The following is a 27758-nucleotide window of genomic DNA, read 5'->3' as shown; positions in this document are numbered from 1 at the left end:
AGCCGTTTTAGCGGGAGGGAAATACTTATATAGAAACTTTGGGCTAGTTCATCCCAGGTGTTTGCCGATCCAGCTGGGAGGGCGTTGAGCCAAGCTTTTGCTCGGTCTTTTAGTGAAAAAGGGAACATTCGGAGGCGGATGGCGTCATTTGATGCTCCATTGATCCGAAAGGTATCACATATTTCTAAAAAATAGTAATATGTAGATGAGGATCCTCGTCCGCAAGCCCATGGAAGGTTGCGGAGTTTTGGAGCATTTGTATCAAATGCGGCCGAAGTTCGAAGTTACTGGCTTCAACATTCGGTGCATTGATAGCGTCGCCTAGGTTACCTACGGTGGGTCGTAGATAATCCATGAGGGTACGTTGGTCCGCCATAGGTGGATTCCCCGAAACTTTCTCTTGGTTTTTAGCTTTTAGTCTTTTTCTGAGAAAGCGTTCGGGTTTTTCTAGAGGTTCTTTTATGTCCTTATTAGAACTGGAGCTCATACACTACGTAGGATGGCGTCTGGTTCCAAGTCCTGCAATAAAAACAGAAAAGAATGCTGGTCAGAAGGTTCACCACGGCCCCGTGCTCAGCGAACACGGCCCGTGGTCGGAGTTACAGTGATTGTTTTCCAGATCCCAGTTACTGGAAAGTTGGACACGACCCCGTGTTGCACCGACACGGCCCCGTGGTCAGCCTTCTGTAACTTGGAAAACTAAAAACTGCCAGTAACGATGCTGGGCACGGCCCGTGTCCGACCAGGCACGGCCCGTGCTGAGCTCTGCAGAAGCTGAAAAACTAGAAAAATCCTAAAAAAATAAAAAGAAAGATAAAAATATGATTAGGCCGTTGATTCCTAACTTTCTTAAAATCCTTGTGTCCCTGGCAACGGCGCCAAAAACTTGATGTGCGTGAAGTGTGTTATATTTTAGATGTATATTTAAGCCCTTTTTACACTTTTAGCCAAGTTTTAAATTTATAAAACACGATATTTACTAACACTAAACACACATATGGGCAAGTGCACCCATCGTGGACGTAGTATAGTGTTGGTAAGATACCGAGGTCGTCCAAGGACATAAGAGATTTTAGTACCGGTTTATCCTCAACGTCTAATCAAATCAAAAGAAGTTATAAAAGATTTTTAAACTAAGAAAATAAAAACTAACTAAATGCTGAAAATAAAAATAAAAATAAAAACAGATAGACAAGATGAATCACTTGGATCCGACTCGTGTATTAGTATAACCTTTGATTATTTTCGCACTTTTGCACTTGTTTAAGAGATTATCTTAGTTATTGTAGTAGGCCCCTCTTTTGAAGGCGACGTTACCCTCAACCCAGTAGTTTGAGTCAGCAAGGATACAATCCTAAAGGGTTGGATTATTGGAAGATAATGAATTAAGTTATTAATGCAAATTATGGTAGGCCCCGCTTTTGGCGGTGACGTTACCCTCGACTAAGTAGTCTGAGTCAGCAGGGATACAGTCCTAAATAGCCGGGTTATAGTATTAATAGTAGTTAACTTATGAGGGGGTCAAAGAGTTTGGATCCCCGCCGTCCAATACCTATAGGCATTGAAGGAGATCCTACTAAATTTGACCCAGGTCCCTTGCAGGACCTCTAAACGCTGAACAAGGGCAAGACCCTTACCAAACCGTTCCCTTAACCCCCGACCAGGTAGCCAACATACCTCCATATAGACCGTGGAGATATGAATGGTGAAAATCTTTTATTTTATATAGACAGTAAAATAATGCCAAGCACCACGGACAAACGATAAGGAAAGATCACCTTCAACATAAGCAACTAGTTATTAAAGTCATTAATACAAAACCAAATAAAAAGTGCAAAAGATTAAAAATAAAAAGTATTATACTAAACACTTGTCTTCACCAAGTGATGTAAGAGACTTAGGCAAACATGGCCTTGATTGTCAAGAACTCTTACGATCAATCTTGGATCCCGAGACGACTCACACACTCTATGATGGACAATGGATGATGGCGGTGGATGATGGTGTTGTGATGGTGGTGGGTGGTGGATGAAGTGTGAGAGAGGTGGTGTGCCAAGGGATGATTTGAAATGAAACCAAGCACTCCTATTTATAGGCTGAACAGAAGGCTGGGCACGGCCCCGTGTCCGTTGGACACGCCCCCGTGCCCGTCTGACACTCTCTCTCTTCATTAATTGTAATTCACAATTACAATTAATGCGCCTGTTGTACTTTCGCCACGCCCCCGTACTCACTGGACACGGCCCCGTGGTGGGCAATAGAAGCTTCTATAGGTTTGTCTTTTCTGCTGCTTCTTGGGCACGGCCCCGTGCTGGCTGAGCACGGGGCGTGTTCAGTCTTCTGCCTTCTCTATCTTGCTTGGGAAGATGCCGTTGAGGGGTCGGGCAATCCACTTTTGTTCCTTTTCTTGTATTTATGTTAGATTTAGCTGTCTTTTTTTGCTTCTTTTGTGAATTTGAGCTCATTTCATCCTGAAAATACAAAAGGAAGACAAAAACACTCTTTTTCCAACATTAGTACTTAAAAAGGGTTAGTTTTATGCTCCATTTGATGTAATTTATATGTTGCATTTTACACACATCACCATTTTAAGAAACACTATTGATTTTCTTGTACAAATCATAAACAATAGAACCATCCACCCTATAGAAAGACTCTTTGAGATCTGTCCAGACCTCTGAAGCTAACTTAGAGAATACTTGACCTAAGTAAAGTTCCTCAGATACAGAATTTAACAACCAAGTAAGAACCACAGAATTGCATCTGTCCCACTGACTAGCCAACACAGGACCACTCTCAGATCTAACACACTTTCCATCAATAAATCCATATTTGTTTTTTGCTTCTAGAGCCAATTTCATAGCACTAGACCATACAGAATAATTTATGTTCCTTTCAACTTAATACTTACAACAGTCAAAGCACTAGAGTCACTTGGATGCAGATATAAGGGATCTCCTATATCTAACTTACCGATTAAAGTCTGTGAAGTACTACCAGTATCACCCATTTTCAAGCAACAGATAAAACAGATTACACAACTAACCAAGAATAGATCACAATACAGTTATCAACAGATAACAACTAAGAAACAAGCAAAAAACAACACACTAGAACAACAGCGAAGCTGAGTCAGTGTCAAGACTCCAGGTTCATCACTCACAGGTGCCTGGACATGTCTTAACTCAGGAGCCACGAACAACAGTGAATGCAATAACAAGAAGTGAACACTACACAACAAGAAACAAGTAACACAGAAACAGGTAATCAACAATTATAAACAATCAACAGTGCCGGTCCTCACTACCCCGACTTCAACTAATCAACAACAACAATAAAACAAAATAAAGAACAGAATGAGAACAATCTTACAGAGGGTGCGCTTAACTCCAAAACGGATCAGAACTATAGCCTTCACTCAGGGCTATAGTTACAGATCAGAAGACAAGAAAACAAGTATAACCGGTCAGTTTGCTCTGTAGCCTTCTAGGGTTACAGAGACCGACACGGGTCTTCAAAGTCACAAACGGTCAGTTTGCTCTGTAGCCTTCTAGGGTTACAGAGACCAACACGGGTCTTCAAAATCACGAAATATCTCCGATTCGCACCAAACCCTAGATTAGGGTTTCCAAATCTCCAAATATACTTCTGATCAAAAAACAAGAGTTCCTGAGACAAGAAACCTTCAATCAACCCAAGATCAATCAACAATCAGAGGAAAAAAAACAACAACGGAAAAAAAATGATAATCAAGAGCCTAAAAGCTCTGATACCATGTAAAAACTTGTGGTACCAAACACACAAATCAACGACAAAATAATAGCGACAAAAAACGATGACTGAAATTTATTATTAACCCAAAGCGAAAATACCCACCGATTAACCAAGATCTTACAACAGTAAGATCAGATGAACAACTATGTTCAGATCAACCGATTCAATCAGTTGACTAACACGATACAGAAGAAATACAAAACAAAGGAAAGAAACAACCTGGTCTAAAGGAAAAAATCTCACAGATGAGATTCAAACAAATCAGATCACAATAGATCTGAACAAACAAACCCTAATCACCAGTTGCAAGAGAGAGAGTACAGATGCTTCGAGAAGATGAATGACATAACTCAACTGTGCATTCGTTATATATTGATAAAAAAATACTTTCACTATAAACCTCCAAGTTTCCTCTTTAGCACTTTAAACCTCTGAAGTTATTACTTTAGTCCCTGCACTTTACAACATGCATATATCTTACACAAAAGTTGTTAAAATAATTTAACAAACTTATTAACTGTGTAACAGATTATTAAATGTTGCAACATGAATTATCATATTGCAATGGTTTAATTTAATAGTTTCTGTTAATTTTTGGATCTACAAGTTTTATATATTATGAGTAAAGCGCAAATTGCCACATGTGGTTAAGTGGTTTGGTCTAAATTGCATAATGACACCGTATCTTCCACTTTTTGCTGAATAAAACCCTGAGATAGGTAATCTATCACACCCTGTCACAACACAGTTATTAGCTGCCTAAATCCCATGTGAAAAGACAATCTTACTCCTTTACACTTTCAATAGGCCACCCAGTGGATTCTACACTATCACTATATGAAACTCCCCTTCAAAATGGAAATTAAAAACACGCTGTTTGAATTAAATTGGTCAACGAATTTAACATAATTTCAAAATTCTTTGACTTTCAAACCGATTGTGTCTAAACCTGCAACATGAACAAACCTATGTCAAACCGATTGTGCCTAAACCTGCTTTGGCGACAGTTTTGGTGAAGGTGGTTCTTTGATGGTGGTGGTGAGGGTGGTTATGTGATGGTGGTGGTGATGGCATTGCAGTGGTGACCAGGGGCGTACCCACCCTATGCCAAGGGTGGGCGGGCGCACCCCATGAAAAAATAATTTTTGGTGTTATTTTTTGCCGGAAATCCCGACCGCACCCCTTGGAATTTTTTACCCGCACCCCTTGAAAATTTTCAACCGCCCCACATAGAAAAAAATAATTATTAACCACTTATTTACTTAATTATTTAATCCAATCAAAGCCCAATCTGCAATCACTTTTTATTAACACAAGCCCAAACCCAACTTAAAGAAATTTGAACTAAATAAAATAGGCAAATTGGAAAATAATAATCCCATCTTTCTGAAATTGGCCGATAATAATCCCAAGTCAGTTATTAGCCAATAATAATCAGACATCGTCCAATTTTTTTGTAAAATAGTCCTCCGTTAAAATAGCTTAACGGAGTTAAGTTTTTTTCCGAATTAAAAACTGATGTTTTAGAGCTTTTGATCAGAACGAGGATACGAGTCGATTGATGTAAAACAATAATTAAGAAATTTAATAAAAAGATGAAAATAAAAAAATAAATAGAATTTATGTTAATTAAGAGATATAATAAAAAAGATCAAAATAAAAAGATAGATTTTGTAAAATTGATTTAAACTTAAATAAAATTAGGTGTTAGTACCCAAAGGTGTTACATTGATAAAATTTTAAAAATGGAAGGACATTTTAGTCATTATATTGATAATATTAACTAATTTTGGTGTTAGTACCCAAAGGTGTTACAAAATTGAAACCATAAATATGGGTGTTCAAAAAACTCATGGCTCGCAGCTCGCTCGAAACTCGCTCGAAAAAAGCTCCGCTCAGTTCGGTTCGGCTCGGTTGGCTCGATTTATTTTTTAATATATATATATATATATATATACGTATTTGTGTTTGTGTGTGTATCATTTTTAATGAAATGACTAGAGACCAACATTAACAATGTTTGGTCCAAGATCCAAATAGAGCTCATTTAAGTAAGTAGAATTGAAATCCAATACCAATAGTCCATTATCCAATATTTAAATGTCTATTTGAGTAATTGAGTCAAAATTTCAAAAACTAAAATGTAAAGTGTCGATTAATACTCAAGTTTCAACCTGCCATTTGATTCAGGAGTGCAAGACCCTAATCAAAACCCCACGTTGGCCATCGTTATTTGATTTCTCCATCGCTAGGACGCCAACTCGTCAGGGTTTTGCTTTAATCGATTCATTCAATTTCAAACATCCGATAGAACAAGGGTTTGTTTCAATCGGTCGACGATTTATCTTCCCGCTTAGTTAATCTCGATAGAACTAGTTGAGTGTTTTGTATTCCTTGTTATTTGTTAAATTTTTACTTGTGTTCTATTGGACGAAACATCAGGGACGAAAACTGCACGTTATTCTAATAACTAGCACTTCCATCGTCACTTTCCTCGTTTATTCTACGATGCTCGATACTCGCTCGACGTTCGTTCGAAAAATGCTCGGATCGAAAAACGCTCGGATCGAAAAACGCTCGCTCGACTTTGGCTCGGTTGAAAAAACGCTCGGTTCGGTTCGGATCAGTTTGTAAACGAACCGAGCACGAGCAAAGGTCTGATCGGTTCGGTTCGGCTCGGCTCGTGAACAACCCTATTTTTAACGAGCCAGCTCGGCTCGGCTCGACTCGGCTCGTTTACAGCCCTAACCTTAAAACCTAAACTTGTTAAAAAGAAAAGTTAGTACGTAAAGGTGAAACTAGCTATAAACCATAGGGTCTATCTGTGTAATTAGACCGTGAGGTTTGGTGGGACGAGGATTTAGGGCATGGGTTGACACGTGGATTATGGAACAAGCCACATCATTATATATATATTATATATATATATATATATATAAACCATTAAAAACTACATAAACATAAATAATAATTACAAATATAGCTACAAAATAAAAACAATCATTCTTCGTTTGAATCATCGTCTTTGTCGGTTTCGAACCCAGTAATCGTTGAAACATAATCCACCAAATCAGATCGAAGGTTGTGATGTATATCCCTTGACTTGATCAAAAATTCATTTGTCGATTTATCTTCGTCTGTAACTATTACGTTATCTGGTTGGGGGTCATCGTCATCATAGTAGGTAACGGCCGCTCTACCTTCATCCTACAAAATCATGTTGTGAAGAATGATACATGCGTACATCACTTTCCAATCTGATCCTTGTCCCATAGTCGACAAGGCATTGCCAATATTCGCCACCTTTTCTTCAAAACACCGAACGCTCGCTCGATATCTTTACGTGCAACTATTTGGACCCTGTTAAACTTTAATCTCTTTGGATCTATGGTACCGTGTTTTGTGAACGATTTTACGAAAATCTCCCACTCCGGGTAAATCCCATCAACTAGGTAGTACCCATACACGTACTCAACCCCGTTTACAAATAAACTTCCTTTGGGTTCTATACCATTTACCCGATCATTGAAAAGGGAAGAGTGGTTTATGATGATAATATCGTTACGTGAACCTGACATACCGAAGTGTTTGATATTGTGTGAGAAAAATATTAAATATGTTAAGGTATTTATATAGGGAAAAAAAGTTTTTTATTTTTTTTATTTTTTTTTAAATTTCATACCTAACGGCTAGCCCAAACAGCTAGTATTCTTGGCCAATGAGATCCCACCATGTCATGCTCGTAGCCCCGCCCAACGCTCGGGCTGAAACCCCCGCCAAAAGGGCACGCCAAAACCCAAACCCACCCGGCAGGGCCGTCTCCGATAATGATAAAAAAAAATTAGGCCCCGAGCGAAACAAAAAAATTGGTATAATATAAACTCATCAAATATATATTAAGAAACCACAATACGACATGCTAATCATGGGGTTTGAACTCATGACCTCAAGATTATAACCCTAAACATTAACTAATTAATCATATAATCATCTTGTTAACAAGATCGAAGAGTCAATTAATTAAGTGAATTGATAGTTCAAAATAGTTTGGGAAATAAAAAATGCATGGTATTAACTAAAAATTGTTTAGGAAATAAAAATGTAAAGGAAGGGTATAGAACTCATAACCTTGGTTTTCAAATTTGAGTATGTTAACCATTAAACTAGCTTATTTTTTGTTACTAAAGTCATTTATTAAGCATTTAAGATAACAATGCTCATTTAAAAATCTTGACCCTAAAGCCGGCCTGCCACCCGGGGTGGTGACTTAGACGTTTGTACCCAACCCCCGCCCCATACCCATAGTTTAACTCTTCAGTTATATTTACATAAACCACCACTGTAAAAAGTAAAAGCCTAAAACCTGTCTTAAGCATCGGAACCGGTCACCGGACACACCGCCGTCGTAAAACACCACCGCAATGCCGTCGACCGGAATCGCAACAACTATTGATCTCTTCGGAGAAGACCTTCTTGAAAACATAATTTCCAGACTTCCGGCGTCATCGTTCGCCTCCGCCGCTTGCGTCAACCGCTCCTGGAACCTTGTTTCTGATCGCATTCTCTGTCGTCCCAAGCTATCCTCCGCCTGGTCGATCAATCCTTCTCTCCAGGTTACTTATTTCAAACCCTAGTTTGTACTTCAATACTCGAAATCGTGTTATTCGATCGTTTTTTTACTTCTATGCCCTAATTTTTATCAGGTTGCTGTAGAAGATGTGGCGAATAAAGTATTATCGGAGCCGATTCGTCCTCATTTCGCCATTGCTTTCGTTGGCCGCATATTCGATAGGCATCAGGCTCACCAGCTCGTATGTTATTTGGACTTTAAAATTGTTAAGAATTTTGAATCTACTTCAAACTTTTGAAGCATAAATGTTGTAAGAATCGCTAGGCGCTAGACTAGACTGACAGTTTATCGGGATTAATAGGGAATAATCGGATTGAAATGTTTAGACGGTGGGGTATGGTGGGGCGGGGGTTGGGGGCATGAGTTGACACGTGGAGTTCGAGCCCCCCCGCCGGTGAGCGACGTGTCCGTGGGGTGTGTCGGGGCGTGGCTAGCCCGCGTGGCTTGGCAGTTTATTAAAATAAAAATAAAAAAAATAAAAAAACACACAACATTAAAAAAAAGCCTAAAATTTTATTAAATTCCTAAAAATTACAAAAAAACCTAGGATCGCTAGCCCCGCCCCACGCCCGGCTTTAAACTCCCGCCCCTTGGGCCACGCCCAAACCCAAGCCCACCCGGGGTGGTGGCTTGGGCGTTTTCAGCCAACCCACACCCCATACCCCACAGTCTTATGAGGGTGTTTGGGGTTGAGTTTTGAAGTAGATTTTTAGATTATTGAATTTTGATTATTGAGTTTTGAAATCGTAAATAATCAGTTTTGAGTGTTTGGGTAAAAAAATTAAAAAAATTGATTATTTGCGTTTAGAAAGTTACAAATCGCAGTTTTCCAAAAGCAGCTCCCTCCCTACTGCAACAAAACGCAGTTTTCCAAAAATTGATGTTTTGCGTTTAGAAAAGGATTTTCACTTGTTTATTTTTTTAAATATATATTTCCCAAACACTCAAATAGTTGATTATCTGATTATTGTAATATCAAGCAACATAATCAAATCCAAACACTATCTTTCAACATCACGTTTTGTTACAGTTAATTAGTTAATTATCTGATTCTGATTATTCAAAACCTTTGTTGTCAAATAAAGCCCATTTTTGCGCCTAGGCTATCACCAGGCGCTATAGGCGCGCCTCGCTGCGCCCAAGCGCTTAGGCGCGCGCCTTTTGCGCTTTTGACAACTATGTTCAAAACGCATAATCTATTTTCAAACCTCAACCCCAATTCCCAAACACCCTCTATGTAATTTACAGTTTTGAATATATATATATACACACAGTCACACACACATTTTCATATGTACTTTTTTTTTTAAGTAGACAGCCCATTTTTTTGAAGTAGACAGGATTAATCGCCGGGATTTATAGGGTTTGCCTTTGGTTGCTTAGTGATTAATTGGCCGATTAGATGAAAACTCCTAGGTGAACCTCCGATTAGCGATTATTTGACACTAATTGGAGGCTAGGCGCGATTTTTACAACTGTGTAAATAGTGTAAACTTTTTGGTGTTATGCATTGCATATTTGTAAATTTTATTGTTTTCATGGATGAATTGCAGATTACTGCAAAACTAGGCTCCAAAGTTCCGGTCATTACTAATTGGTCCCGTGGAATTATTGGGAGGGATGTGATTTCTGATGAATATCAAGAGGTTTTTCTTGTTTTTCCCTTACAAAATTCGCCTTTACTTTTGATATTTTGATTTGATTTGCTAGAACTACCACTTGTTTTTGGTTAAAGTTAAGAAAGTAATGTTTCAAATAACCTACAGATTGATTGGAAAACGAATGATCGTGATGCTGATACTTCTGTACTTGTAATGGAGTACGTAAATAGAGCAATCATGTTAATCGTTGGATTTCTACCAGGCATTAAAGTCAAAATAGTCTCACTCCCAAAACAAACTGAGGTAATATATTTCATAGATGATAGAGCAATCATGTAGCTATAGTTGTATTTGTTTTACTTATCCTTTATAAGTTTCGATATACATGTAACAGGCGCCACAAGCCGTTGTAATTGACAAGTTTGTAACAGACATTAGGGAGTTCTCGGCTTCTATTTCGGGATGTAAATCCCCTGCTGCCATCATAATGTTTAGTGTAAGTCATTCCTCATGTTACTAGTGTATGTATTACTAAAAATAAATTTCATGTTTTTTTTTTTTTTTTTTTTTTTTTTTTTTTTTTTTTTTTTTTAAAACAAGACCATGTTTTATTGGCAGGAAATTCAAGGAGACACAATACCTGTTATGGAAAAACTGGGTGAGTGTTGTATTAGAACATTCACCGTGTGGCGTGGGTACCGACTTACTATAATTAATATTTTGGTTTTTTTTTTGTCTTTATTTAGATTATGCACTGTCACCCGAAACTGTCATTGTTGGTGCTTGCTACCCTTTTCTGCGACATGATAACGGAAGTTCAAGGAACATAAAGGCCACTGAAGAACATGCTTCTGCTGCCGCCTTGGTATTTGTTGTGGACAGGAACAAACCTCCTGGTAACTTCAAAATTACACTTTTATATATCTTTTTAGTATGTTTGGGAATATTTCACAGAATAGTAACCAAGTTTTAAAAGTGTTCTAATTAGGTCACTGGTGTTGTTTTTGTCCCAATTAGATAACTTAACATTCAAATCGAACCATATCCTTTATTCCATGTGTCAAGAAAAAAATGGAGTATAAAATGTTGGGGTCGAATTATTTTAATATATGAAATTATATTTATTAAAAATAAAAACCATTTAATTACATTAAAAATTAAAAAAACAAGTTACAATCCACGTCATCACTCGACGTTAGCATCAAATAAAAGAGAAAAAAGAAACAAAAATTCACATCACCACGATTACCTATGAAATGGATGAAAAAACCCTTAATTTTAATGAAGAATGAATGTTGAGTGACCTGATTGGAACACTTTTGAAACTTGACTGACCTAATTGAAACACTTTTAAAACTTGGTTACTATTCTACAAAGTTACCCCTGTTTGTTTTATCATTTTCTTATCTTCCTTTCTTTGACCGATCTTGTACCTTTTTTTTTTAAAAAAAAATTCCGAGTCTCTTCATACTTTCAGGTAATATTCATCTAGGTTCAACACTCAAATCGATATTCATATTTATCCGTTGCAATATAATGTTAATTCCAACCGGTTATGAATTTTTTAAATGTTTTCGAGAAGGTATTGGAGAAACTCAATTTCATGCTGTGATATCAAATGGACTATTATCCGTAGGCGATGCATACAAGGTGGCATCTGTTAAAGAGGGAGACTATAAATCTTTGACTTTGCTCACGGCAAGAAGAGAAGGGTCACGTGAGATTCTTGATGGTGAAACTATCAAGAATCAAATTTACGAGGAAGTATGTTATTCTTTACTCGTAGTTTGAAATAAGCAATTTCATAACACAATAAGCAAACAACAAGCGATCCCAAACACCCCATATTTTATTTTGATGAATATTAAGACCTTTAAATACAAGATGTGGGAATGTTATATACATTTGGTTATAAATATGACTAAACTATGCTTTTTTTTTTTTCTTCCAAAGTCGTGAATTTTGACCGTTAATAAATGATGGCAGCTAGGACACCCGAACTACTTACGCCCTTTCTGCATTGGGGTAAGAAAAAGAAGAAAATGCTCAATTGGTCAAGAAAAAGTCGGATGGGTGACTTCTTTTGCATTCCACCAAGTTCGGCGGTAAGATAACCACCAGTAGCATTCGTTTATGTTCGTTCGATTAGCTTAACAAAGGAACACGAACAAAAAATTTCGTTCGGTTAGCTTAACGAACGAACACAAACACAGGTCTCGTTCGTTCGACTGCATTCGTGAACGTTCGGTAATATGTTCATTTGATTATATTAAAAAATAATAAATAATAAACCTTTTATCTAAACATATTGAAAACTTGAAACCCTATTTTTTCGAAGTTAGCTAAAATTTGGACATTTTTTGGGATAATTATGTCTAAGTTAGTTAAACTTTATTTATCGTTTGGTGGTGTGGTAGACTTCTTGTGTTTTGATTTATCATTTGATAGTTGTATTTAACTACTTATATCCAATGTTTAAGGATAACAATGTTTTCATTTTTTTTATTTTCAAGTTAAATGTTTGTTTGCGTTCGTTTGTGTTCGAGACCGGTGTTCACGAACTGTTCGTGAACAATTGAATTTCTTTAACGAACGAACACGAACATAAACTTATGTTCGGTATGCGTTCGTGAACAGTTCGCGAACATGTTAATTTCCTTAACGAACGAACACGAACATGACCTTGTTCGTGTTCGTTCGGTTCGTTGTTGGATATGATTACAAATCAAATTATTTCAATAATAATCTATTTCTTGAACAAGATGACCTAGAAGGTTTTATGCATTAACAAAACTAAGTATAATCATTTTCATGCAGGAGTGACGAAGAGGGTCTGATTGTTGATGATAGAGGCATCAAAACAGGCGATACTTTTCGTTATTACTACTCAGATTTCGCCACCGCTTTATCTTCTGCTGCCAGTGTCTCTAACGATCTAAGATCTCTCAAGCAAGGGAGCACCACTGGCGATGATAAGCGGGAGGTTTTTGGTGGTCTTATTTTCACTTCTTCCTCTTTTTGTGATACATTCTTCACCCAGCCAAAGATTTGCAGGGCTCCGTTTACGGATAACTTTCCAGGCGTGACACTTGGCGGGTCATGTAGTTACCAGGCAATTGGGCGTGGTGATTTAATACTGCATGTTAAAGGCTCCCGAGAACAAAAGTTGGGGCGTTGCTGCTTGCCCAAATGCAGTGCTGTCTACTTCATAATGTCTTACACTCCATAAAAAGGGAATTGTGGTGATTTTGTGTTGGACTTTGGACTCTTTACAAGCTATAACTCATTCCTTATTGTTACACTTTTGAGTTGAGTCTTGGAAGTCAGCCCCTTTGACTTTTTTTATATAAAAAAAAACATGTGTCCCTCTTGCTTTTTGTGGATATAACCCATGTTTTCTTTATCTCACAGCCTTTTAAGTTGTTTGTAATTGGCTATGGTCAATATTGAAACAAACATACTCTATTGCAAAGGAAGAATAGCATAAAGATGTTCTCTTTTTTCTGTTGTTTGTAATTGGCTATGATCTTGTCCAAACATATTTTACAAACAATAAACCTTTTTTTTTTTACTTCAATCATACATTGTAAAACCAATGGGCGGAAACTAGACGTTGGCCTGCAAAACCTAAACCTTCATTGTAAAACCAATGGGCGGAAAGTGTACGACGTGCATACGCTCACCACCAACCCTTTTTTTTACCTTAATCATACGTTTTATTCTTCAACCATTTTTTTCTTCGTTTTTTCATGCCCTAGGATGTTGTAGGGAAAGTGGTGAATAAAGTACTATTGGAGCCGATTCGTCGTCATTTTACCATTGCTTATGTTGGTTATTTCTTCAAATTGCATGAGGCTCGTCAACTTGTATGTTATTTTGACTTCAAAACTAGGGATTAGAAATTGAATATATAGGGTATGGTATTCAGTTATGAATTTAGAATGTGTTTGTGTTAAAGTTGCTAGTTAAAGAGCCACCTCAGCGCCACACCACATAGCCAAGAAGCCTTTAGTTAATCCAGGCTTTCACAATGGTGTCGTGGTTTTAACTTTTAACTACACCCTAATAAGTAATTCATAGTTTGTATTCAAAAGAAAAAAATGTGTGATTTGTTGGGAAAACCCTCTCACATCCGTTGGTGGGCTAACTAAGCTATCTTTGGTGCCCCCTTTACTTCAAGTGTTATGGTGCTTGGGGCGTGAAAATGCTGATTTGTCATCCCCTTTACACCTCTTTACACAGTCTTAGCTTAATTCGGTTATGGTTCGGTTAATTCGGTTTTTTGCACACTTCTAATGCCGGTACCGATCGAACATTTAGCAAATGGACCGCTAAAGTTATTGGAAGAGATGCCATTTCTGATGAATTCCAAGAAGTTTACTCTGTTTTCTAGTTACATATTTTGTTTTCTGATGCTTGGAATGAACTCAACCCATTGACCGATGGTGCAACCATGGTCAGGGTCAAGGTCTACTAAACCCAAGTAGACACAAACTAGAATAACGTCTAGTTACAGTAGCTCGTTTTCTTAATTTTGTTCATGTTAAAATAAAGTGAGTTCTAGTATTCAGTTTGTCATCGCGAGCTTTTAAAAAGTCGGTTAAAACCTGTGTGGTACACGGGGTTGGGTAACATGAAAAACTGAAATAAAAGGTTATAACAAAGAAATACATATCGTAATTGTAAATTATTTATTTATAATTACATATCATATTTACAATCACAACTAAGAAATCTATAGATACAAATACAAATTACAAATCTCTAACAACTTTTTTATATACTATATTCAAGTGTCGTTAAGAGGGGAATATGGGGGTTTCCCTCTTAACCAGGCTCCGGCGTGAGAATAAGTACTGTTCTGAGGAGGAAAACAGTGTGTGTATTGTGTGAGAGTATTTAGTAGTCGTGCCAACCTGAATGATGAAGGGTCCTATTTATAGCCGGAGGGTGAAAGAGGGAGGAGCAGCCTTGCCAGCTGTTATAGGGCGCCAGCTGTCCGACCAAGGGGAAAATCCTCTTGGTCTCCTCTGCTGTGGTCAGGGTAGTGGTACACGTGGCACGCCTATATTTGCTCATGCTGGAAATGTCGTACCGCTGATGTCGGTCTGCTCCTTGATTTGTTACAGGCCTACATGGGCGCTTGATGAATGGTGACACATGTTGTCCTTTTTGTCGGAGGGAGCATCTTGGGTGCCACCTTGCCATATTCCAGAAGCTTCGAAGCTTCTGGATTCACTTTGAGAAGCTTAGTAATGCCATGGTTACATAGATTGATGCTTGGAATGAGCTCAACCCATCGACCAATGGTGCAACCAGGGGCGTACCCACCCTAAGCCAAGGGTGGGCGGGCGCACCCCCTGAAAAAATATTTTTTAGTGTTATTTTTCACCGGAAATCCCGACCGCACCCCTTGTAAATTTTCATCCGCACCCCTTGAAAATTTTCAACCGACCCACTTAGAAAAAAATAATTATTAACCACTTATTCTCTTAATTATTTAATCCAATCAAAACCCAATCTACAATCAATTTTTATTAACACAAGCTCAAGCTCAAACCCAACCTAAAGAAATTTGAACTAAATAAAATAATCCAAAGTCATTCACTCATTCCATTTCCAAATCCCGCCCCCCAAAATTCCGGAAAAACCAAAATTCTGGTTGGACCGACCCATATTACGTCAGAATTTCAATACAGAACTAGTATGGTTTATTTATTTATTTTGTTTTATGTGATGATTAGAAGAAAATATAGATGTGTAAGGGTTTAATCTTTTATATTTTTTTGATTTTTTTGTTGTTCTAGACTTGTAGTTAAATGATTTTGTTGTTTTATTTATAGCTTTGTTTGTTTAAATGATTAGTTACAAGTAATCAACATTTAATATTAGGGCTTGAATGTTTAAAAATATAATTGAAAGTTATGGGCTATGGTTGAACATGATTGTTTATTTTGTTTAAGTGTTTAGTGTTGTTTTATGAACTTGTGGACAAATTATATGTGTTAGGAACAATGAGTAAGAATGTAATGAACTTATGGCGTGTTTAGTATCTTTAGATGATATTTTGGATATATTTAAAAAAAAAACCTGTAGGGCACAATTTTAAATACGTTTGTAATTTGTAATGACGTTTGACGGGTTTTTGATGATTTATAAATTTTAGTTTGATGTTCTTTTGTCTTACATGATCCGACCCGACCCGCTATGAACCGATATTTTTATACAGCTAGGGGCCTAAAATCTCTGAAAATATTCCGCACCCCCAGAAAAAAATTCCTGGGTCCGCCACTGGGTGCAACCATAATCAAGGTCAAGCATGCTTTTACACTAAACATAGCTAGTAAACCCGAACACAACACGCTTAACTATACGTGTAGGTTTCTTAAACACCAACAGCATAAACATGTTTAACAAGTGAGTTTTACAACATGAGACATTTTACACAACTAAAGGTAACTAGTTTAGAATATGGATGACACGACACGACTCCTTAACGCCTTAACTCGAATAAAGTCAAACAATTCAATAAACAATTATTAATACAATTCACTAAACACTAAACATAGTTAAAGATTAAAAAATAATACGACACAATAAAACTATGTGTTTTGATAAACGAGTAGTAAACTTGTTGTACTAACTACTAACATATTTGACTACATGTGACTTATGCTTGTAATAAATGGATTAACCGGGTTGAGCCCGTCTAGACACGTTTTTAACCATATCATTAACGTGTTAACCTGTTTATGATCCAAATCTTTTTAACGTAAACACTAACCAATTTAACTTCATGTTATTCTTTGTTAACGGATGGTTTCATAGAGTGACTACCTACACTAACTCTTTGCTCTTTGTAAAGTTAACTTTTTAAGACCACCCGTAGTGGTGGTCTTTTCCGGCGTTATTTCGCAACCCCCCTCCAGCGTGATTTGAAACACGCTCAAATGTGTCTCTCTTCAAATTGTTTGGCCAATGAGATTATTCCATGTCAAATACAATTAATTTTAAATTAAAAAAACAAGAAAATAATAATTGGGTAATCATGGATGGGGCATTATTGGACATTATCCCACTACGCCCATTTGTGAAAAACGTTCATAATGCCCCTTTGCTGACTAGGATGATACGTTTCGCACAATGTCCATGAATGAGGGCATATTCATATGTACTAGTACACATGTTCTAACAATAATCACCAAGTTAGATTTATTTATAAAAACAATATTAGATCATGCGTAGTGGTTTAGTGAATAATGCCCCTACCCTTTGGTGTTTTTCGCCATGTGACAGTCCAGTCAGCAAGAGGGCATTATTGGGCGTTTTTACAAAAAAAAGGCGTAGTGGGATAATGCCCAATAATGCCCCGTCAATCATTACACAATTATTAAATTTTTTAATTAAAACTAATTAAATTTCATTTAAATAAAAGACATTACATTCTTAATTTTTTTTTTCAAAAGTTAAATAGAAAATATTACATATCTAAACTACAAGGACCAAAATTCAAATGTTCAAAAGTTAAATTTAAAACCATATCTAAACCACAGGGACCAAAATTGTAAAAACTAAACTTTTTAAAACCTTTTCTGCATTCCATCATCTTCTTCGGTTTTTATGCAGGTTTTCCGGCAACAACTCCGGCCAGCCACAAAACCTCATTCCAGCTCGAATTCGTCCCATTCCGGCCCAACCTCCAGCTATCTCTATCTGATTGGCCAAAAAATTTGCCCTTTTGGCGTGATTTGAAAAACGCCAATCGAATTTTTTTCTCGAAAAACGTCCGATAACGCCAGCATGTAATGGGATAGGGGCGTGATTCGACGTTTTTTTTTTTAAATTAAAAAAAAAAAAACACCCCACGGTCTTATTACCACTAACAAAAAAATAATATTATTACACTGACAACATAAATCTAATTTTTTTTTTTTTTAACAGTAACATAAATCTAATTTTAAAAACCCTTTCCATATCATACGTCTGTTGTGCAGCTTGTACGTCTCCAACAAACTTTTCCGGCGACGGTTACCGCCGCTGTTCATCTCTTCCGGCGATCCGCTTTACATTCCGTACGTAACCCTAACTCACCTACATACTTCCTTACGTACATTAATCGCATTTTATAAGTACACTTGTTCCGGCGACTGTATAGTATAGTTAATCGCAATAAACAAACAAAATTACAGTATATAATTATTAAGTTTGAATTCACTGGAGATCATTTGCGCTTCATTATCTACATTGATCAGCGAAATGATGACGTCATCGACATCCATTGATGACTTCAGCATAATAGACCTTTGTTTTTATGGTTGAAACCCTAGCTCCGGCGACTGTAGAGTAGTAATAAACAAGCAAAATTACAGTAGAATTAGGTTTAAGTTACTAGAAATCAATTGTGTCTCATTATGTAAGTTACGTTGATTAGCGAAATGATGACGTCACCGGCATCCATTGATGACCTCAGCATAGACCTTTGTTTTTGTGGTTGAAAGTTGAAAACCATAGCTCCGGCGACTGTAGAGTAGCAATAAACAAACAGAATTACATATAAAGAAGAATTACGTTTGAAGTTATTTATTATTTGAACTTATTTGTGTTTGATTATGTAACAAGGTACATTGATTAGCGAAATGCTGACGTCACCAACAACCATTGATGACCTCAGCATAGACCTTCTTGGAAACATAGTTTCCAGACTTCACTCGGTTGATTTCGCCTCTGCCGATTGCGTTAGCCGCTCCTGGAACCGTGCTTGCTGCCGTGTCCTTTGTCGCCCGAAGCTCTCCTCCGCCTGCTCCTTAAGTTCTGACCTCCAGGTAGCCCTAATTTTACAGTTTTATTAGTCTATTTGTTATGAAATAAATAGTAGTCATGATAGTTAGGGGCCATTGTTTGTAAGTTGAAGGTTATGCTGTGACAGTGTCAAGTTAGTTAGGTCATTGAATGGTAGTTAGAATTATTAGCGAATGAATACATAGTTCTCCTCTCTCTCAAGACTTCTTCTTTCTCATAATTGAACCACAACACCATTTTGATGCCCTAATTTTCATCAGGTTGCTGTAGAAGGCGTGGTGAATAAAGTACTATCGGAGCTAATCCGTCCACATTTTGCCATTGTTTCTGTTGGTCTTTGTGTCGATTTGCCAGAGGCTCGCCGACTGGTATGTTATTTGGACTTTAAAATTAGTATGATTTCCATGAAATGCATTGTAAGTTTCATGAACGAATTGCAGATTACTGCAAGATTAAGCTCTAAAATTCCTATTGTTCTCTCTGACTCCTTTGGAGTTATCGGAAGGGATGTGAATTCTGATGAATTCGTAGAGGTTTACTCTGTTTTCTACTTAAATATTTTGCTTTTTTTAACATTAAGAAAATAATGATTCAAATAATCTGTAGACTCGGTGGAGAATGTGGAATGACCCTGGGAGCGGAATCATGTTAACAATTGGATTTCTACCAGGGGTCAAAGTAAATTTAATCTCACTTTCACAACGAATTGGGGTAATAAATCTCATCTTTGTGAACATGATATCAAATTTGTCATGTATCTGCAATTGTATTTGTTCTTTTATAAGTATGTAACTTTGTATATACACCTGTCAGGAGGACCCCTTCGAGATTGACAAATTTATAACAGATATTTGGGAGTTCTCGGCTTCTAAATCAGGACGTCAATCCCCTGCTGCCATAATGATTTTCAGTGTATGTCTTATATGCTTTTCATGGTTCTTTTTCAAGATCATATTCTTGTTGCATATTTTTATACTCACCGGATTTATTAACAGCGATCTCAACAATGCATGAATGTTGTGGAAAAATTAGGTGAGTGTTGTATCTGATGAAACGCTTCATCTTGTTATGGCAACTTATTATAATTATTATTATGGTTTTGTTTCTTTTTTTATTTTAGATTATGCCATGTCACCGGAGACTGTTATTGTTGGTGGTGGTTGCTGTTCTCTCCAATATGCTAGTGGAAGCTCAAGGAACACTGCTGCTCTTGCCTTGGTATTTGCTGAGGACATGAACAAACCTCCAGGTAACTTCAAAACTTCACTTTTTACAGTTTTTTTTAATATATATATATTTTTTTTGTTTTATCACTTTTAGTTATGACTCTTTTCTTAAAAAAAAATATATATTTTTGAGCAGGTGTTGGAGAAACTCAATTTCATACTGTATTATCAAGTGCACTGCTACCTGTAGGCCCCACATGCCAAGTGACATCTATTAAAGAGATAACTACTCTTAAGGCTAGGCTCACTGCAAGAAGAGAAGGCTCATACGAGAATCTTGATGTTTTGGCATTATTGAATCAAGTTAATGAGGAAGTATGTCATTCTTTACGTGTAGTTAGTTACACTGCTTATTGTTTTCTGAACAAGTAGCTCGGAATAACCATTTTCTACTGTATATCCTGAACTTTTCATAAATAACGACAGCTAGGACGCTGGGTCGACACTGAGGATTTCTTCATTGGGGTAACGAGAAGAAGAGAATGCTCCATTGGTCCGGAAAAAGTCGAATGGGTGACTTCTCTTGTATTCCACCACGTTCTAGAGTAAGATAACTACCAAAAGCATTCGTTTTAACTTATAAGTCAACTTTGCAGGTCAACTGGTTGTTTTAAACTAGAAACGATGCATCTCTACTTGAATACTACTTTTGAAGTTTCTTATTAATAGGCGTTTGAGATTGCTTTTGAATATAATAGTATGCGGTTTGAAAACTCGAAAATCACTTTTGGATCAGCTACTCTTCAATTGATTATTTTGCGCTTAGGATAATAATAATAATCAGAAACAGATGATTGATTTCAAAACGCTGTTGTCACATTCTAATAAGCTGCTCTTAAACTGATCACCCTGAACTGATTATTTCACCCTAAAACAATCAGATAACAAACATCTTGCTCCATTTAAACACCGAAAACTGGTTATTTTCTATCTGAAAACATCATAACCAGATAATATATTTTAAAAATCAAAACACGACAGTTTCAACGTTTCAAGATATTGGTGAAATGTGGGTTGACCTGAAACACTTCCATCCAGTTTTAAAAAAATGAGTTTTTTTTTTTTTTTTTTTTTGTGGAATATGATTACTAATGATATTAGTTTATTTATATTATATTTCTTAGAATAAGATGATCTATAAGGTTTTATGCATTAAGAATACACTTCACCCATTTGATCCATTACTATTATAGCTTGACCTGTTAAAAATAAAAAAATAAATCTGTGCGAACCACTAATGGGTTAAAAATGGCACCCCTAATTATAATCTTTTCATGCAGGGGTGATGAAGAGAGTCTGATTGTTGATGGTAGTGGCATCAAAAGCGGCGATACATTTCGTTTATACTGCCCAGATCCTACGACTGCTATATCTTCTACTGCCAATGCCTCTGCCTATATCAGATCTTTCAAACAAGGGAGCACCACTGGCGGTGATAAGAGGGAGGTGTTTGGCGGTTATATTTTCAGTTCTTGGCGTCGGGGTATGCCATTCTTTGTCCAACCAGACTTTGACAGCTCACCGCTTCGGGACAACTTTCCTGGCGTGACACTTGGCGGGATGTTCTCTGTCCTGGAAATTGGGCGTGACGATTCAACTCTCTATGCTAAAGAATCTCAAGAACAAAATTCTGCGGGTTGTTGTGTGCATGAGTGCGGTGTTGTCTATTTGATCATGTCTTACACTCCATAGAAAAAGAAGTATGCTACTTTTGTGTTGGGACTTTGGTGTCTATTGCTCGAGTTTAATAGATTTTGGATGTGGGATTGAACAAAGCTTCAAACATTGTCCGTGTTTCAGTGTTTCTATCATATGTTATATGTGTTAGTGTTCCAACTAATAGCCTGTTAAGAAAAAGAGCCAGCCCAATTGACCTTCCTGCTAGCCCAGGTCATACAGCTACTACCCCCTTTAAGATAAGCCCATATTAATGCCCTCAAAAGTCCCGAGATTGAGTCCATTAAGATTTTCCGTTCCACCAGGCCCAATGGATATTTCCACTAGTGGATAGTTTGATCTAGCGAGGGATGAGCTCGTACCACACTACCAGTACCGAAATTCACCAAATATGGGTACCGGTACTGAAATGTTCGATATGGTACGGTACTCGGTACAGGATTGGTATTTATATGTAAAATTCAGTAAAATACAGGCACCGTACCGAACTGAAAATTAGCAGTACCGAAAATGACCAAAAGTGGGTGCCGAATCAGTACCGAATAAATATTATATGTTGGAAAATCATCTGTCATTTTTTAATTATTTACTTTAAATTCAGAATAATATCAAAAGTTCCAACTTACAATTTTCATACTAATACATGAATGAAATAAAAATGGAAGGGAGATTGTTATTTCCATCATATGAAACCATGGACAAGATTTTTATGCAGTATAAGACAAGATTAGATAGCAAACACTCTGTTCATGCAAGCAATAACGTCACGACTTTTGTTCTTGAGAATCTTTAACGTATGAGGCCAAATCACCCCGCCAAATTCCTAGGCGGCAAACTATCCCGCCAAGTGTCACGCCAGGAAAGTTGTCCAAAAACGGAGAGCAAAAAACATTTGGTTGGCCGAACAATATCTCACCCCGATCAGAACAATTGAAAACAAGACCACCAAACACCTCACACTTATCACCGGCCGTGGCACTCTCTTGCTCGAAAGATCTTAAATGATTAGAGACATTGGCGACAGAAGATAAAGCAGCACTGGAATCTAGGCGGTAAAAACAAAAGATATCGCCTCTTTTAATGTCTATACCATCAACAATCAAACTCTCTTGGTAATCCCTACATGAAAATGATTATAGTTAGCATACATGTGACATTTGTTGACCCATCTAATTATGAGTGGTTCGTACAGATCTTTTTTGTAATTTCTTAACATATCAAGCAAAAAAGCTAGCTATTATGGAAACGGGTCAAATGGATAAAGTGGCATATAACCTTCTAGGTCATCTTGTTCAAAGAAGTAGAAAATAACTAAAATAATATAATTTGTAAGCCTTTTTGGAACACTAATGTTTTAAAAAATTGAACAAAAGTGTTCCGAATTTCAACATATAAAAAAATAAATAGTATGCAAATTGTGCCCAAACTTACCGAAGGGACAATTGGGGGCCGTTTGAACATTTGATCATGAAGATTGTATTTAGATGTTCGTGGGAAACGGGTTCGGGTCATAAACGGGCTAACATGTTATTGGTATGGTTAAAAATGTGTATAAATGGGTTTAGTCCGGTTAAGCGTGTATGACAGTATGACATAACACGTTTAACTTATCGTGTTAAGTAAATTAACATAATATGTTTATGTCACTTATTAAAGCGATGTAGTTATACCGATTATAACTGAATATTGATTTATTTTTTATAAATTTTATTTGATTGTTTATAGTTTTTGACCATGTTTAGTGAGTCGTCTTGATAATCGTGCTAAACATGTCATGTTATGTAAATGTTTATATTTAACATGGTTTAGTGAGTTGTGTCGTGTCATTCATGTTATGAACTAGTCACTTAAACCATTTTAAATGTGTCATGTTGTGTATAGCACACCTATTAAATATGTATGTGTTGATTGTTTAAGAAAATTACACGTATAGTTAAACGTGTCATGTTCGAGTTAACTAGTCGTGTAAAACGTCACGTGTTATTATCTTTAACCGTGTCTAATTATGACCACTCGTTAAAGTTAGAAAGTGCGGAGTGCACACTCGTTCAAGACTATTGTGATTTTTTTTCTAACCAATGAACCTCAGGGGTTCAAGAGGGCAGTGCCTCACGCGAGATCCAACGGAATGAACATGAGCCCTTGGTCGAGATCTCACTGCATAGTCAACGACTGACCCCCATGACATACGAAATTCCAATTGGTATAATTGTAAAACAAGGTTTCCAAGATCGAGTACTCCCCGAGTAGTCGCTACAAGGTAGGCTGCCGAGGCGACTTTCTCGGACTCCGCCTAATTACTCGGAATCGGTCAAGCGCGGTCAACTTCAGCCAAAATCGTATTTAGTAGGTCAACTCGGGCCGAGTTTGACTTAAAAGATAACAAAACATAATTTCTATGCTTATTATATTAAAGAATGAATATCATTTTCACGTCTTTTTTATAGATATTAGTAAATTTATGTTATATGACATATATTTGTTTCCAAAAACTAATTTCTTTATAATTTAACATGTCCGAGTACTCCCCGAGTACTCTCCGCCTAGGCCGAGTACTCTCAACTCCCCGGTCGACCGACTAGGGAGCGCCTAGCGACTTTTGCAACCAGGTGATTACCATGTTGAAAGGCAGTAGAATTTGCTTTCGATGACGCATGGTTGTTTGGTTGGAACTAGTCATAAGTAGGATTATGTTATAAGTAGTAACTACATGGTCAACATCAATTATGATTAACAAGCTTATTTGCAACACATCCTATGAGCAATAACTAGGCGATCAAAAGAATCTTCGGCCATCAGTAGCAACTTGGGAGATCAATGATACACATTTTCGCAACTTAAACACACATCATATTCAATTAAGATTTCAAGAGTACTATCGAAATGCTATAATTTGAGAGTAATTCATACACGATTTAGATAGTCTATCACCTTTTAAAATACAATACCCACTATGATGTGTATATTGTGTTTCTATAAAGATGATGTTAGAGCATCCACATGAGTATTTAGTTTTACATTTATTTCCATCTTGTATTGAGTTATTTCATTTGCATTGAAAGGCTAAACGGGTCGGTTTAATTGTATTATGGGTTGGATGATGGATATATCATGTATCGGGTTAAACGGGTCGATGAATTAATCTTTAGGTCCTTCAAACACGGTTATAGGTCCCAGATTTGCATTATATATATAGAAAATGCCACGGACCGTTGTTAACCCTCAAAACAAACCATAAAGAACTACAAAACGGACCGTATAAATCTCAAACTGTTTGAGTCGACCGACTTGCTACATTTTGATTGGTTAGATTGATTTCAACACTTTAAGAACACCCCTACCGTTTGTTTACATATGATATAAACCCTTTTTAAAACACACATTGAAACACCACTAAAATGACAATAAGATCGTATATTTGTAGCTAGAAATATAAGTTATGTCTTTGGATAGACTTATTATAGCTCGCTGCGACAAATTAAATACCAGAACACACATTATTCTAACATAAAACGAAATTAAAAATAGCGAGCTAATGTAAGTAGACGTTATATTGTAGTTTGTGTCTACTTAGGTTTGGTAGGCTTGACCTTGACGGTGGTTGCACCATCGGCCGACTGGTTGAACTCATTCCAAGCATCAATCCATGTAACCATTGCATCACTAAGCTTCTCAAAGTAAGGATCAATCGAGACAAGTTTCTCCTTCACGAGCTTTGAGAGCTCGATGTAGCATTTTTGTGCGGTTGTGCATTCTTTCGGGAGGGTTACATTTTGAAAAAATGGAATGATATCTTCTTGCCAGAAGAGGCCTTTGAATTCTTTCTGTAAGTTGACAAATGGGTTGCTTGCTTTGCTATGGGAAAGGTATGGTAACCCGGTTTTCACACCTAGCCCCAAATGGTCACATGTCACCTACATTTTCACCATAACTTGATCAATATATGGACCCAAATAGCTTTTGAATCAACTAACCAAAAAAACATCCATTATAAAGTAATGAAATAAAACATCCATTATAATAATAATAATAATAATAATAATAATAATAATAATAATAATAATAATAATAATAATAATAATATTAATAATAATTTATCAACGGGTTGATCTGAGTTATGTTTAGTTTTAACTAGTAAAAAGGTAAAAACAAAAGGTTTGAAGTAACGAAGCAAAACCATGAAAGGTCTCAATATGGACCCGTTTATTTATGAAATGATTTGAATGGGCCAAGCCTAACTAGCCCATCATTTCGCCTGACCCGATCAGCTTTGCTAAAAAGATTATGGTTTTGACCCAACCCGATTTGAGTCATCCATTTTGCCACCTCTAGAAACAATGAAACGCTAAAATAGTAAAATACCTTAGCGCACCAACCAGCCCACATGTCATCATATCGACTGATAGGATGACCATGTCCCATGAGTCCAAAGTACATGGCGGGCCCGATGAGTTCCCTATCGAAAGCAAGGTTCATCGCACACATAGGGAAAAGGGTCCCTTTGGGGATGGTCATAACAGCATCCACATACCTACAAATATCAAACATTTCAATCACATAACTAGACAAATTAAAACAACCAATCCTTATTATTTGAAACGAAAATGGACCAGGTGGACCTTGTGTTGCGCTCACGAGGCTTGACGAGTTGAGTCGGGGCATCGTAATCTGGGATATTAAGCCAAAGGCCATGAGAAATGGCTGTGGTGACACCCTCCCTTAAACTGAAGGGATACCCCCTCACAAAATCAGCACCTTCCCTATATGGGTCATACAATGTGTTGAAAAAAAAAGGTGTTGCTGGTGTTGATAAGTTGTGAATGTGTTGTGCCAATGCATTTATCTCTTTTCCACTTGGATCCTTAGCAACCTTCATTTAATACAAAAATAAAAATAAAAATAAAATAATAATAATTAATAATAATAATAATAATAATAATAATAATAATAATTAATAATAATAATAATAATAATAATAATAATAATTCAACATTCATGCACATATAATAAAGTACCTTAAATAATGCTAACAATGTTTAACACGTGTGACATTAGTTATATACGAAAACTGAGTTTGTGACAAATTTGCAACCGGATTTTTTTTCACATATTTAAGACCGATATTAATTTATTTTATAAATTAATTTAATTTAATTGTAATTTTTATTTATTTTAAGACCGAATTGCTATCGAAACAAGACAGTCGTAAAACTTGCGACCGTTTTGCAACCAGAAACTTAGTTGGCACCAGTTTTGCAACCGTTTTGATTTTCATCGCAAACCGGTTGCTAATTTTGCATCTACTTGTTACAAAATACCCAGTTTTCTAGTAGTGAGAAGATGTAGAGAAACCAAAGAGCTTACAAAGCAGTCATCATCAATGGTGAAGATATACTTCTTCTTGGAAACAAGAAACCCGAAGCATCGACAAGCGCCATCCTTGAACGAAATGCAGCTAGCTTTCGGGCCAAGGATCCGATTGATATCATTACGGTTGTAGAGTTCGTAATCGTATCCTTCGGGTACTCGGATCTTTATGGATGGATCTCCATCTTGAACAATGATGAGATGGTAAGGCTGGAAGAAAGGCCTCCATTGTTCAAGGAAATCGAGGTTTCGGATGGTGGGGATGACGATGTCCACTTCATTAACCAACGGCGGTGTGACGACAGTTGCCGGAGCATACATGGTGGTGATGTGGTGGGTGAATATGTTCGATGGAGAAGGGGGTATTTATAAGTGTAAGGTAGGAAGAAGTTCTCATGGGGATGGAGATTTTTCGTACAAGATACTACAAAGTTTACTTAAGTAGAATAGGATAGAATCTTGCGTATGTTTAATAAATTTGATGCATATATTTACTAAATGGGTTAGAATCTCGTGTGTTATACGGGTTAAAAACATGTAATGCTGTATATTTAGTCATATAAAGAATTATATTCGTAATGCATTGTAAAGTTGAATAAACTCGTGTATTATACCAACAGAACAAAATATAATCTATATTCACAAAACTTTATAATTAATATATTGTTCATCTTGATCATTTAA

At 36.8% G+C, this 27758-nt stretch overlaps 3 protein-coding genes across 3 annotated transcripts; 2 read left to right on the top strand and 1 right to left on the bottom strand.

The window, feature by feature from the left end:
• The first annotated feature begins 8073 nt into the window (after positions 1 to 8073).
• On the top strand, positions 8074 to 13379 carry LOC110899031 (F-box/LRR-repeat protein At5g63520). The gene is made up of 10 exons (XM_022145894.2): positions 8074 to 8387; positions 8478 to 8585; positions 9958 to 10050; positions 10171 to 10308; positions 10400 to 10501; positions 10624 to 10663; positions 10752 to 10901; positions 11588 to 11769; positions 11992 to 12110; positions 12823 to 13379. The coding sequence occupies exons 1-10, from the start codon at positions 8196 to 8198 to the stop codon at positions 13232 to 13234; spliced, it is 1536 nt and encodes a 511-aa protein (XP_022001586.1). The 5' UTR covers positions 8074 to 8195; the 3' UTR covers positions 13235 to 13379.
• A 4576-nt stretch (positions 13380 to 17955) lies between these two features.
• On the top strand, positions 17956 to 21836 carry LOC110899033 (F-box/LRR-repeat protein At5g63520). Its single transcript, XM_022145896.2, has 11 exons — positions 17956 to 18077; positions 18638 to 18827; positions 19065 to 19172; positions 19245 to 19337; positions 19411 to 19515; positions 19618 to 19716; positions 19800 to 19836; positions 19925 to 20053; positions 20167 to 20345; positions 20457 to 20575; positions 21311 to 21836. The coding sequence occupies exons 2-11, from the start codon at positions 18642 to 18644 to the stop codon at positions 21720 to 21722; spliced, it is 1467 nt and encodes a 488-aa protein (XP_022001588.1). The 5' UTR covers positions 17956 to 18077; positions 18638 to 18641; the 3' UTR covers positions 21723 to 21836.
• Positions 21837 to 25133: 3297 nt separating this feature from the next.
• On the bottom strand, positions 25134 to 27407 carry LOC110903134 (UDP-arabinopyranose mutase 2). Its single transcript, XM_022149291.2, has 4 exons — positions 27072 to 27407; positions 26327 to 26577; positions 26070 to 26238; positions 25134 to 25621 (listed from the first exon to the last, which is right to left on the bottom strand). Exons 1-4 carry the CDS (start codon positions 27393 to 27395, stop codon positions 25274 to 25276), a joined length of 1092 nt encoding a protein of 363 aa, XP_022004983.1. The 5' UTR covers positions 27396 to 27407; the 3' UTR covers positions 25134 to 25273.
• Positions 27408 to 27758: the final 351 nt, after the last annotated feature.

The sequence above is a fragment of the Helianthus annuus genome, chromosome 4 (genome assembly GCF_002127325.2).
Source record: "Helianthus annuus cultivar XRQ/B chromosome 4, HanXRQr2.0-SUNRISE, whole genome shotgun sequence".
NCBI classification, from domain to species: Eukaryota; Viridiplantae; Streptophyta; class Magnoliopsida; order Asterales; family Asteraceae; genus Helianthus; species Helianthus annuus.
The sequence above is the reverse complement of the archived record's forward strand: the minus strand, read 5'-3'. Positions and strand labels throughout refer to the sequence as shown.